The sequence below is a fragment of the Nasonia vitripennis genome, chromosome 4 (assembly GCF_009193385.2).
Source record: "Nasonia vitripennis strain AsymCx chromosome 4, Nvit_psr_1.1, whole genome shotgun sequence".
NCBI classification, from domain to species: domain Eukaryota; kingdom Metazoa; phylum Arthropoda; class Insecta; order Hymenoptera; family Pteromalidae; genus Nasonia; species Nasonia vitripennis.
In genome coordinates this window covers 31,135,593-31,150,145 of record NC_045760.1, presented here as the reverse complement: position 1 = coordinate 31,150,145, position 14,553 = coordinate 31,135,593, and the positions used below count along the sequence as shown (strand labels likewise).

The 14,553-nt window shown below is 38.4% G+C and overlaps 2 protein-coding genes across 2 annotated transcripts in view; both read left to right on the top strand.

Moving 5' to 3' along the window:
- The window catches only part of LOC100120693 (histone demethylase UTY), a 63,271-nt gene that overhangs the window by 386 nt on the left and 48,332 nt on the right, over nt 1-14,553 (top strand). Inside the window, exons 2-3 of the mRNA XM_008216478.3 lie at nt 293-564; nt 645-753. Coding sequence (XP_008214700.1) covers nt 293-564; nt 645-753 — 381 coding nt within the window. The remainder of the gene's footprint in view (nt 1-292; nt 565-644; nt 754-14,553) is intronic.
- LOC116417408 lies at nt 7,594-10,305 on the top strand. The gene has a single exon (XM_031930300.2). The coding sequence runs from the start codon at nt 8,499-8,501 to the stop codon at nt 10,302-10,304; it is 1,806 nt and encodes a 601-aa protein (XP_031786160.1). The 5' UTR covers nt 7,594-8,498; the 3' UTR covers nt 10,305.

The following is a 14,553-nucleotide window of genomic DNA, read 5'->3' as shown; positions in this document are numbered from 1 at the left end:
GGCAAGGTTTGTTATCGTTTTTTGCTTCTCTGATCTCGGTAGCCTACTGACATCCTTGCCTACATTTTGTGTGTCAGGCTTGCTTTCCGTGGCTGGCGTTCGTTTTGGAGGGATATTGAGTGTTACCAGAGTTTTGCGAAGGTCAAAGTAATTTGGAGTTATGGGACATCTTTGCTAGGATTTAGTTTTGGAACTAGTGTGTTATCAGTGGATTTGATCAATGAGCAGGCTCTTTGTAAATACTCTGTGTTAATAACTGTACTAATCTGTGATTGTGGTTGTCATTTTTTAGTCGTCAGTTTGGATTTCTGAAGCTCAATTCCCCCGAACAAGCCAAAAAGAAAGCTTTAGTGGTTCGTGCAATCAAATACTTGGAGCGAATGCTCGTCCAAGCTCAGTCTGAAAAGCAGCGCAGAAAAGCCGACAGTACAAAGACAAATTTAGAAGGCTCTAAAGATGATGACGAAGATGAGGATGATGAGGAGGATAAAGGGATCAGCATTGATCCAAAAACTTATTGTAAATTGGGACATTTTCATTTGTTGCTAGAAGATTATGCTAAAGGTGGGAAGATAAATTATTCTTATAATTTGTCGCTGTCCCTGTATAATTATCAATGATTAATGAAACCATTCCTGTTACAGCTATGTCAGCTTATCAAAAATTCTATGAGTTGAAAGGAGATTACTGGAAGGATGCTTCTTTTCTTTATGGACAAGGACTCGTCTATTTTCATTTCAATGCGTATCAATGGTGAGTATCAGAATATGTTCATCACAATTTTCATAGTATTTAGTACACTCTGTATAATTGGCTTTCTTTGAAATGCCATTTACCCTGATTAGAATTTAATGATTTTACTACTACTAGCTGCAATAAATATCGCAGCATCGTAAATTTACCAAAGTGGTAATGTATAGGCACCATAAAACCGTTCCAAGTTTACAAATGCACAGGTGCAATCCACAGGTTTAGGATACAGCATCATAAACATTATCATTATTATAAGCACCTGCAATCTTCTAGCTAAATACAATTTCATACATTCCATTTAGCGCATACCAGCCAGGCGTTTTTAACTTCTCCTACACGACTGGAAGAAGAGAAAAAAAAAATCTTCCCGACATGTACAAGCTTCGGACTCATTTATTTATACAAAGTAACAAGTCCCGGAGAATGTTAGCAAGTCCGTCCGAGAAATTATCTAACCCAGGCTGCTTCGGCCGCGGCTTCTCTCGTGAGGAGGGTGCAGAAGAAGGCAAAAAGACGAAGACGAGGTGGAGAGCGAGCCGAGCCGGAAAAATGTTGTAATCTCCGACGGCGGAGAGTCGCTCACCTTGAAAAGGGGGCGTCGGCCCCAGGCGGGGGTTCGTTCTCCTCTGCGGCTTCGTCGTGCTCCTTTTTTTGCGCTTTTTTAATTTCGCGCGGAAGTGACCCGTCGGTAAGATAGACCGCGGTCGGGTTCAGGGATTCACCTTACCAACGGGGGTGTGGATCGCCGCGGGTGAGACAGATGGCGGGAGCGAGGGGGTTACAAATGCGTTCGGCGCTGTAATTTACAGTTTTGGGTTTATTGATTGCCCTGGCGGATTTGAGAGTGTCGGGGTTGCTGTCTGGTCTTGGTGGTTTTGGAAAATTCTATAGGTTGATTGAATCGCGCGAATTAAATTATTCTTTTCTTCATAAATTCTATTTTATACACTGGCTAATGTCTTAATATAATACCGCTATCGGAAATTCAATATTTATTCGCCCTGAATTCTCTGCTGCAATCACCAATAAAATTATCCAAATCAATCAAATATTTCGCAAGACTTTCGCATTCAGAACGAAACACAATCGTTTGTTTAGCAAAATGAGTGTCTCTTACGTAACGAAGCACCTGGTTTTGTGTGCAGCGAATTTAATGCAGCTTTCTCCAAGCTCACGGTTGTACACTGCACAGAGAGTCATTTAGAAATTGGGTTAGATTCGCCGAGTCAGATTTCCGCGTGTCGAGTGGCTATACCCGATGCATATAGAGAGTAAAAATTCGTGACTCGAGCGCGCGCATAATTAAAGTTCGTGCACACAGACACACACGCATCCCATTGCATATCGGGCTATCAGCTGATCGATTTACGGCCTACGCCGGAATGGGCTTTCTATTTGACCTTACGAGGCTCGTGTGTGTCTGCATACTTCCTGGCTCCTTTTTTGGAGCGAAGGAGCATTACATTACGCCGTTACGAGTTTCGAACGTTAACTTAGGCTGTGGCGTAATCGCTTTTGAAAATTCTACGCTTCGAAAGCAACGTAAATTAGAATTTCACCTCTACTCCAACAAAGTCCGATTGTAAAACAAACCTCGATTTAAAAAAAAAGAATCGTCCATACAGTCCACCCAAACCGGGCCACATCTAGCGCATAGAGTCTCTCTCTCTCTCTCTCTCTCTCTCTCTCTCTCTCTCTCTCTCTCTCTCTCTCTCTCTCGCGTCGAGCCGTTGCAGCAGCGCAGCAAAGGCTGCTCGAGCAGCGAGCTACGTGCCTGGCTGCTGCGAGCGCATGGCGGCTCGCCCCCACGCCCCAAAGGCCGCCGCCGCCGCCGCCGCTGTCGTCGTTGCTGCTTCGAAAGAGCCGACGCAGCGCAAAACACGCCGCCGCCGCTCGAGGGACGCCTGATGTGCTCGTGTGTAGCGGCTGCATTGTTCTGGCGCATAGACCAGAGGCACATACACACACACCCACACGAGAGAGATCGTTGCTTATATAGTCGGGGTATTATTGGCTCTGTGGGGGTGTTGTGTATAGGCAAGGGTTTTGAAGAGGGACGTTTTTTTTTTGGCTGGAGAGTTTTATAGGGGTGGAAGGAATCGCATCGAGCTGGATGTGTTTGGGGATGGGAGTTGATTTGGAAAATGATTTCCTGTGTATACGAATTAGATGTGCGTTTGAGTGAGGATTTTGCGATAATGGCACGCGTTATCCGGTTTTGCTTAGGCCGTGAAATTTGATTAGCTTTACGATGCTGAAAATTGAGCAACGAAGCGATTTTCTTCCCAAAAATTAAATTTTCACGCGAGCACCTATATATCCCAGAAATCGACGTGCGCCGGCTCTCCGCAATACTTTCTAATCGTTAATGCCCCGACAACCATAGCAGCAGAATCTGGCTCGCGCGCGATCGATTTTTCGCAATAATAATGCAAAAGGATCTGCGTGCGGCGCGAATTTGTCGCGCAACTCACACACACACACACATACTCGACTTGTCTCTATTGACACCTCGCGGTATCTATACACCTCACATTATTTCACCACCAGAGCAACAGCCGGATACACTATGCAGTAGAGTTCTCGGTTGCAAAAATATCCCCGCGCGCGAATCGGGTCATCGGCTTCTGGAACGCGCGAACGTAAATATAATCGCGAGTGACGTTTCCAGGACTCGATGTGGTGTGCCCCTTGTCCCTCGATTATATATGCAGCCGAGAGAGTCGCGGGAATTCGTTATTTATAGAGCAGGTTGAGAGATTTTATTTTCATACACTTCTTATAAAGCTGCGGATAATTAATCTCCTGATCGACACCCGATACTCCAAGGCCCCAATCAAAGACCGATATCATTTCCGCACAATAAGACTTCCACCCCGAGAGATGCGGACAATAGCCGTCGCGATCGAAAACAAAAAGAAAACGAAAACCCAAAAGCGACGTTCTATAGTATACACACTCGCGACTTTCCGCTCCAGCACAAACTCCGCGCAAAGAGAGAAGGGAAAAAATATCGATTTCCGCCGCTGCAGAACAGCAACAGCAGCCAGTCTTCTCTCCCTCATTGACCCAGATGAGGAGAGAGGGAGAGAGAGAGAGAGAGAGACTCTTTTGAGAGTACCTTCCTACCTGCTATTCTCACGGCTCTTCCGCGCGATCGTTCTTTCTTTCGACGATGCTTTGTTGCTGCAAGCAGTTTTCAAAATATTCGAATGCAGCTTCTTTCTTTCTTTTCCATTTATATTGTTATTGGTTAAAAATTCGATTTCCTCGATGATAACGAAGAGATACTCCCTTACACACAAAAGAAGGCTTTCAAGGAGTGTCGAGTGTGTAATATCGAGCCCCCGGCATACCTTTTAATCAAATAAAACTCCAAGATCTCTCTGCTCACCTTTCCCCGTGAGTATCTTATCTCGTTTCACGCCGGTTTAGGGTGAACCCCTTGAAGTCGCTCATTTACCCGCAACCGAAGAGCCCTTACAAAAATTATCCTCTCGTTTCTCTCATCTCCTCTCCGTCTGTCCCCTCGCGATAACCCTTCGTCTGATCGTCTCTCGGTCGTTTCCACTGAAAATGATCTCGTCGATTTTTCAATGATCGTCATCGACCGCCTAACGAGAATCTCCTTGACGTTGTCGGCAGAACCTTTCGTAAATGAATTCTCTTCACGGTAGACTGCACCGACCGATGCGGGCCGGATTTTTCTTTCTTTCCAGGCGCGCTTTTATCTAACGGAGAGTTTATTTTGGCAACAGTCGCAAAGTCTGTTAGCAAACAGAGAGAGAGAGAGAGAGAGAGAGAGAGAGAGAGAGAGAGAGAGAGAGAGAGAGAGAGAGAGCCGCGCGTCCGCGGAAACTAGAGCAGGTGGCTCGATACTCGTCTCTTACATCGCAGTACACATACAGCTGCTCTCTGATATCTCGCCCGACGGAGTCGTGTGTTGTACGTAAGGAAAAAAATGTGGAACTTGGCAGCTATGTCGGCTCTGTGTGTGCGCTATACACACTCCGAGTTATCTAACGCGAACGACATGAGGAGAGACTATTTCTGTTATTTCAGCCAGGCTGCACTGAACGACGAAGCGTATAAGACCTATTTTGAGGTTATGTTCGGTGGTTGCGTACGTTTCGGTTGGAAAAATTACGGAAAGTCATCGATCCGTTGGGTCGTGGAAGAAAAACTGCAAGTTGCGCGCGGGTCAATGCGAAAAAGTGTGTTGTTGCCGTGCACACGTGCTCGCTCGCGAGGTGTGCATGCAGCGAGTGTGGCGGGGCTCTGTGACCCAGATCTACCAATCGATACTCCCTGGCCCAGATATTCGCGCGCTTCCTCGGATTCGCTGCGCTATTCGTGCTTTTTTTCACGTTCTTTTTACACGTATATATAAAGTTTTATGTCATTTCGCGGCGATGGTTACTCGCCCCTTTCATTCAGGTTTATCGATCTTTTTTTCTGGTCCCATAACGAGTTTCATTAAAAAACCAGTGTGAATTGAGTTATGGAGCGGGAGTTTGACTTTGCCACTTGCAAAGAGAGTAAATTGTTCGTGATTGAGGTGTTTTTATGTAATGGTTTTGAGTGCATAATTGTGGACGGTTCGAGTTGCGCAGGTTTACTTAGGTTTGAATCGATAGGTTGCATTCTTGTTTGCAAGATTCAGCAGATTGTAGAGTCTTACGTTGAAAATTGTAAAAGTGTCGTTGAAATCAGCATAAGATGAATCTATTTTTGGTGATACCCATCATTTTTGGGATAACAACTGTAAAAAGTGAATTACAGCCAGTTGGTGCACCCATGAGTTTGGATTGGTTGAAATACTTTTTGGAATACGTTTCGTCGAAAACGGAAATATGCAGGATTATATTTTTCATCAATGATAAAGTGAAAAGAGATGATTTTCACATCCAGGAGGTGGTCAAAAACGTCATGAATAACATTTCTGTATTATTGATCAGCTTTAACGAACGTCATTTTTACGATAAGGACTATTTGTTGAGCTTTGTGAATGTCACTAAAAGTCCTACAAAAATGTTGTACTTTTTAACTGATTCTGACGCAAAAGAAAATTATATGCAAAAAACGATTTCTCGTCTTTTGAATAGTTTTCCTTCGCTGGCACGATCTTACATTGTATTTATACTTTTACAAGACTACAATATTGGTTATCTTGAGACGACCTTGCGTTTTGCGTGGAACAACAAACTTCTCTTTTTTTTACCACCGTTGATAACGCTTGAGCTTGATCCAAAATCCAATTCATCATTCATTGTCAAAGGTTTGGAATATGTATTGATAGAAAGGCTGTCGAACGCTTTAAATTTTCGAATAATTGTTAAACCGGTAAATTTAAGTAGAGGTGATGCTACGAGCGAAATCGAGATGTTTCTTTTTATTACACGTATTGTATTTATGATCTCTATCATTATATTTTTAATAGAAATCGTTTTTAAAAAATTAATGTATGTAGCAATATAACTTGCCCGTTATTTTAATATTACAAAAAAATGTAGGAGCTAATTTGATTTGTCATTTTCAGTTTTCTTGGCCAACGTTTTTTTTTACTATCGCCATTACTGAAGTGGTTACAATATTAGCTTTGCAATTGTACAATACAAACAAATTGGTTAGAGCTGTTTTCTTCATAATTATCTTTTTTATGCATGTATACTTAGTCAACGCATAAGCAGTGATCGCATTTTGTACTAGCAATAAATTGGTTCCATCAGGGCTCTAGTGCATTGCAGAATTTTCTAATCATTCAATCAAAAGTATAAAATACAGAAAAATGAGTCTTCTAAGTGTTGTGATATTTATCTTACGTATTCTGATGGTCGTATCTAAATTTGAAATAAAGTATCAAAACATAAACTACGATCAGTTTAATCACTATTCACAATAAATATTTCAGAACATAGATATAAACCGAGTTGTTTTAGTGTTCAACAGCAGTTCAAACGAACGTATAAGTATTATACATAATATTCCAGACTATTTGCACAATCAAAGGAAATTTGGTCACTATTTTCTGAATTTATTTATCGTTCAATGAAAACATTGTTAATTTTTATTCAATACGAAGATCAGGACCATCCTTTACATTTTTTAGAAAAAGGCCCTTTTTCTCATTTAGACACGAACCCCGAACTTTGTCAATCAAAACACTTAATTATTATTCGAGAAAATTATAACAGAACAAGTATTAAGTTAATTTTACACCAAGCACGGAAAAACAAAATTTTAGATTTTACAATTCTTCAGTTGATGAAAAATCATGACTAATTCAATGGCTAAAGTATATTTAATCAATCCATTCCTGGACTATTTTCGGAAAACTGTTTTACTCGTAGCACAGTTTTGTTTCCAAGTAAACTTAATAATATGAATGGTTATTTATTGAATGTGGCTATGATGCATATACCGCCAATTACAAAGGTGAGGTGCAACTTCAGTGGTAACGTAACGTGTAATGTTGAAGGTTTTCAATTTCTTATCCTTGATATAATCGGACAATTTATGAACTTTCGAACAAACATTGTCCCAGTATTTTTTAATAGTTCTGGACCATTCATATACAATGTTGGCTATTTTAATAGCAAAAACCTCGATAAAGCCAAAATCGATCTGGTAGGAACTCATTTGTTTCCTTTGGCCAACCCTAAGCAATTTAACTGGCCAACTAGTGTTATGATTATATTTGACGAACTTCGCGCGTTAGTGCCAGTTGTACAATAACCAATTATAAGACTAAAATTGATAAATATTGTTACCACGTTCTTTTATATTGGTCTTCCCGTTCTCAAAAATTGCTTATGATTTGATCAACAATATTGGAACTTACTTCATCTCATTATGGTTTTTTTAAATATCAGTATTTGTAGGATTCCGAAAAAAATTCACGAAAGAATTGTATTCACGTTAATTATTGTCATAGCTTCTGTCTGTACATCTACATTTATAAATCGACTAATTGGTGTAAGAGTATTAATGGGTGATGAAATCCCGCTAGAAACGCCGGAAGATTTTGCAAAATCAAATTTTTCACTCATGTTTGACCCTACATTTTTATCTAAAATTGTTGATCCTGATGATGAAGTTTTTAATCGCCTTATTAATATAAAAGGTATAAGAAATGCGAGAAATTCGGATTATATCGATAAATTAAGAAAAAATCGAGATGTGATTTGCATAGCTGTCGGATCATGCGCAAATGAAGTAATCAACGAGAAATCCAGCTATATAAATGAAAGAACAATTATAAAAAAAAAAAACAAAAGTAATTTTTTGGTCTGAAGGAAAGAATATAGCATTTCAACATCGTTCACCGTATATTGAAGAAATTAATAGAATTTTATTGATTATAGTACAAAGTAATTTACAGTATTAAGTTGTACAACAAAAGATAATTAGCAGACACAGTTTTGTGAAAGATGAATTTGAAATGAAAGACGAAGAATTGCTTATGCAACTCACATTTGTGTTGGTAATTGGGTACATTATCTCTATTATTTTTTTACTGGTGAATTATTTTCTAGAAAATTCTGTGAAGTCATAATTACGTACAATAAATATTGAATTATTTGTTTGAATATTGCAGCTACATAATAATTCTCTGTAATCGCCCTTATTAAGGGCGAATTATAATAAGTAACGTTTAGAAACTTTTTTAACGTTTAGTAGTTTGTATCCACCCTGGTGATTAAAAAACTTCTCAGTGTAGACATACGTCGCAAATTTAGGGCAGCATGTATCTAAAAATATTCGTTATTGCTCTTCTTTCAAAAACTGTACAAACAATTTTTAAAATTCAACTACGTGAACCTTCTAACAAGTATGATCACTTGTTCGAATCTATTATCTCTTGCCGATACGTAAATAAAATAGTATTCTTGATTGATGAAGATATGAAGGATCAAATTATGGATATGAATTATATTACGCAAAATATACCATATAATTTATCAGTTCTTCTTATTGGTTCTGATACAAAAAAAACAAAGTCTAGAAGTTTTTGGTCTAGATTTTCAAGATTTATTTTTTATTCGATGGAAACTTTGTATGTGATAATGCAACCAAGGAATGATAGAATTCTTAACTTCACAAAACTGAGTTTGTTTTCTCACCTTAAAGCATATCCACAACTTAGCTGCTCAAAATTTTTGATAGTTACTCACGAAATGGAGAGCATCAGAGATATTCAAGCAACCCTACACGATGCTTGGCAAAACAAAATTTTGGATTTAACTGTTCTTCAGGACAGAAAGATAGACCCTTCTTGTATATCAAAGGCCGTATTCCACACTTATAATCCATTCTTCAGGATTTATCACGAGCATTGTTTTAGACTTAGTTCTATTGTTTTTCCCAGAAAATTGCAAGACTTAAATCGATACCCTATCAATGTATTAATAATGGATTTTCCACCAATTACAAATTTAAAATGCGATTACGAACCAAACGTTACGTGTGAAGTTGAAGGAATCGAATTTGATATCATGAAAATATTGTCGCTAACCATGAATTTTCAAATCAATGTTGTTCCTGTATTCTCTAACGCTACTGGACCGTTCATTTATAATATTGGCTACGCTAATGACACAGCTCTCAGGGCTGCGAATGTTGATTTACGTGGAAATCATTTCTTTCCCTTTGAGAATGACGAAACTTTCCATGCAAGAGCAAGTACCATGATTTTGTTTGATGAAATATGTGCAATCGTACCAATTTTACATAATCGCTATTTTAACATAAATCCAGATAAAATTGTTTTTGCAGTTATTGTAATAATGAGTATATGTCTTCTTATTTATGTACTAAAACACTGTCTGAATTTCGAAAAAAAATACTGGGATGTGTTTTATATATTGATAACATTTTTGAACGCTGCAAGTCTCAGAATGCCAATAAGAAACTTCGAACGAATCTTGTTTTTACTAGTCATCATATTGGCACACTTTTTTTCTTCGTTCTTCGTTCGCCAATTAATTGATTTTAAAGTGTCCATAGATAATGAAATACCTCTAAATACACCTAAAGACTTTGCGGAGTCTGATTTATCGGTAGTGTTTAATCATATTTTTATTCCAAAGATTGTTGATCCTGATGATACATTTTTTAATCACCTTATAAATAAGAGTGTTTCAAATGCGGATGATAAAGATTGCATCAATAAGCTAGGAACCAAATTCAATGCGGTTTGCATTACTCACAGAAAGTTAGCAGAATCCATAAATAAGAAAAACATCCGTTTTAGTGGTAACAAAACCCCTGTATTTAAAATAGCAAAGCCGTGCTTTTGGTCTGGCGGGCTCGTTATGGCGTTAGAAATGAAATCTCCATACATCGAACGCATCAATAGTATTTTATTGCTTATAGCTCAAGGTAATTTGTATCATCAATTTCAAGAGCTAAAATCATTTCAGGAGTACAAGTACATTAAAGGCGAATACGAAGCGCAAGATCAAGAGCTTTTGATTCAACTGAGACGCATTTTAATGCTTGGATATATTGTATCGATTTGTATTTTTATCACCGAGTTATTTAAATATTGATCTTAAGTCTATTGTAATAGTACAATATGGATCTACAGTGGCACAAATAAAAATTTTGAAATTCGTTTCAATTTCTACCGACTATTATTAGTTATACTACTGGGTATTCGCATTGCGTTTTATAATTAACATATGCTCAACATTTTTTCTAAGTATAGATAGAATTGCGTAATTTTTAAAATAATTGTTCAATTGTTTTGAACTGTTTTTTATGAGTTCCCGGTAAACGTTCACATTAAGCATAATAAGTACGGCTTCAAATCCTTCACAACGCTTGAAAACTTTTATTGTCTTTCGTGATTCCTAACTATGAAGTATCAGCGCAGACCACGTCTTAAAAGGAAAAATGCATTTAAAAATATTTGTTACTGCTATTCTTCTTAAAACAGTACAATCAATGTTTAAAATTCAATTGCACGAACCTTCTAAGATTTATCATAGGTCTGATCACTTGTTTGAATATGTTACTTCTCGTCGATACCTAGACAAAATAGTCATATTAGTTAACGAAGATATGAAGGATCAAATTACTGAGATAAATTTTATCACGCAAAGTATTCCAGGTAATCTTACAGTTCTTCTCATTGGATTTAATACGCAAAAAACGACGTCTAGAAGTTTTTGGCACAGATTTTCAAGGTTTATTTTTTACTCGAAGGAAACTTTATATGTGGCAATTCAACCAAAGGAAGATAAGATTTTAAATTTTTTAAAAATCATTTTATTTTCTCATCTTCGTGCATATCCTCAACTTTACTGCGCCAATTTTTTGATAGTTACTCACGAAATGGAGATAATCAGAGATATTCAAGCAACCCTGCACTATGCTTGGACAAACAAAATTTTGGATTTAACTGTTCTTCAAGACAGAGAGATAGATCCTTCTTGTACATCAAAGGCCGTATTCTACACTTATAACCCATTTTTCAGTAGTTATCAGGAGAATTGTCTTAGTCCTGGTACGATTATTTTTCCAAGAAAACTTAAGAATCTGAATCAATATCCAATCAACGTATTGATGATGCATTCTCCGCCAATTACAAATGTACAATGCAGTTTTGAACCAAACGTTACGTGTGAAGTCGAAGGAGTCGAATTTGATATAATGAAAATATTGTCGGAAACCATGAATTTTCAAATCAACGTTATTCCAGCATTTTTTAACGCTTCTGGACCATTCATTCCTAATGTTGGCATGGTTAACGATGCAAGTTTGAAAGCTGCTAATATTAATATGTTCGGGAATCATTTTTTTCCTTTTGGAAATACTGATACTTACCACGGAAGGGAAAGTGCCATGATTTTGTTTGACGAGATTTGTGCTATAGTACCAGTTTTACGCAACCGCTCTTCTGGCATAAATCCGAATAAAGTTGTCGTTGCAGTACTAGCGATAGTCAGTTTATGTCTTTATATTTATGTCGTAAAACACTGTCTCAATTTCCAAAAAGAATACTGGGATGTATTTTATATTTTGATGGCATTTTTTAATACTGCAAGTCTTCGAATGCCATATAGAAATTTCGAAAGAATCTTGTTTCTAGTCATTATTTTTTTGGCGTCCATTTATTCTTCTTCATTTCTTCATCAATTGATTGATTTTAAAGTATCCACAGATGAAGAGATACCCCTTAACACACCTAAAGATTTTGCACAGTCAGATTTATTGCTCATGTTTGATCATGTATACATTCCAAAAATAGTCGATCCTGATGATGCTATTTTCAATCACCTTGTCAATCTGAGCGTGTCAAATGCGGATGATAACGATTGTTTTAATCAACTAAGAACCAATTTAAATGTTATTTGCATAACTCAGAGATCATACGCGGAATCAATGAATAAAAAAAACAATAGTTTTTTTGGCAACGAAATTCCTGTGATCAAAGTAGCAAAGCCGTGCTTTTGGTCTGGAGGGTTGACAATGGGGTTTGAATTGAAATCTCCATATATTGAACCTATGAATAATATTTTGTTACTTATATCTCAAGGCAATTTATATCATCAATTTGAAGAGCAGAAATCTGTGCACGAATACAAATATATTAAGGACGAATATGAAGCTAACGATATTGAACTTTTGATTCAACTTCGACGTACCTTGATTTTAGGATATATTTTGTCAATTTGTATTTTTATCACCGAGTTATTTTAATGTTGACCTTGAATTGAATGCAATTGTGGTGCATGAATAAAAACACTGAAACTTATATATTTTTTTTTATTTTCAAACAATATTGAATCAAAATTCCTCCTGCTTTACATTTACTTGCTAAAATAGCAGTATATATTTTTTACAATTATCTTCTAATTATTGCAAACTCCCAGTAAAGCTTAAACTGTACTCTAATTATACAAATAATTTACTTTTGAAGAGATCTCAAGCCTCGATAACGTCACTCAATAGTTAACAACATACTATGCGCTTTGAAAACCCAATCTATGAAAATTGCACAATTAATGATTTAAGCACTTGTACAGAACAAGACTCCACCTTGTAAAAAAAAAAATAAATACAAAAATAAAAGAAAATACACACAAAAAATTCTGAGAAATGAATTCTTTTTCTGCTTGACTAGCAAACATCCAGTTATAGTATCCTGAGAGCGGGTCATCGACGTGGCAATGACCACAAATCCAACAAAAACTCATATGTCCGATAAGAGACCTTCCAAAGCAAACCTACCGAACAATCGCGCGTCGTTCCACAAAAATCGCTTATCAGCAGCCAATAAAACCTCAACCCTCACTTGTTCCGCGACACCTTACCGGTCGTCGCGCGAGGCTATCTTCGTCAGAGGTCTTTGCCTCATTATACGCCGGTAGCTCCGGCACAGCCAGAAACTAGTATAGAATCGTTCGCTGCTCCCTCTTCTGGTCTACACGTTGAGGACACGAAGCGAGAGAGATCGTTCGAGGCGAGGTCATGGTCAGCGGCTTGAAGCTGAAACCGAGAGTCAACAAACTCCGTGGACGACGTCGGAGCTGATGTGCCCGTATTATGTATTAACGCGCGCGAGCGAGGACTGCCCGAGGAATTGTCGTGAAGAAGCGAATGAGTCGGGACGCTGACCTCGGCTTTTTTGTCGAAGCCTCGCGCGGTGAGTCGCGGTGCTCTGCGGGGTCGTTGAACGGGTGACAACCGCTCGATTCGTGACCGTTAATTTTCATGTGCGCCTCTATATGCTCGCGGTCAATTTGATTCTCTGGCATTGAAAGCTTTCGGCGATAAAATATTTCGTGTCGGCTCAAATAATCGAAGAATGTCGCGTTATCTTATCACTGCTCCGATAACCTTGAAAATTTGTGTACACGTATCGTTAATTAGCGGAACACAGTGTCTATCGGCATCAGTGGTTTTTATTGCCTCGATTAGCATCTCTTACAACTCCCGCAGGCATCATCATCGTCCGATCGTGAAATTTAAAAGCCATTTACCAACAAACGAAATACAATTTCCACAAAGTGTCGTGCTAAACGCATAAATCCAACTGGCGAATCTCCATGTCCCACTAGTACACGACCTCACCCAAACAACATCAGTCTTCCTGCTTCAGGGGCACGCGACAATTGCGCCCACGCAATCCGTCGACTCTCACTCTTTCTCTCTTTGTTTCTCTCGGCAAAAATAGTTACCGCTCGTGTTATTTATAGCCGCGTAGCCGTTACTTATACTCACATACACACACACACATACACACAGACACACTCAAGTTTACCTGCGGAGGCTTCGATGAGCGATCGTCGACTTCCGGCTTCGGTGTTGCATAAGCTGGGTCAGCAGCGCTAGTTCAGTGATTCCGCGCGATGTGTCGAGGCCGCGTGAAACGCTTCACGTGGGCCGCCGACTCTCTTGATGAATCGCTGCTTTTGAAAATGGAAAGTCGGCTTCTGTTGCGGCGATGTGTAATGGATTTGGATAACATGTATTTTTGAAATATTGCGACAACTGAAGTTTCACTCGAAATGCTGAATGCAGTTGTGTGCGGACGATTAAGGAAAAGTATGTACTAGAAAGTTAAAAAAACTACAAGGGTCGGAATGTTAAGAAACATCTTTAAACTTGGTGCTGGTAATGGTGCATCTAAACGACTGCTAACTAAAAGTTTGAATACTCATCTTGTTATTCATAGACGCAGAGTTTATTTTGTGTGTAACTGCGTAGAAAACGCAGAAGAGGTTACGAGAGTATTTGCATAAGTCATATTCTCGTGACGATTCAATTTTGAATAGAAATCGAGCAAACATG

Coding starts and splice junctions, on each gene's coding strand:
- LOC116417408 (XM_031930300.2), top strand. CDS start 8,499: ATGTATCTAAAAATATTCGTTATTGCTCTTCTTTCAAAAACTGTACAA.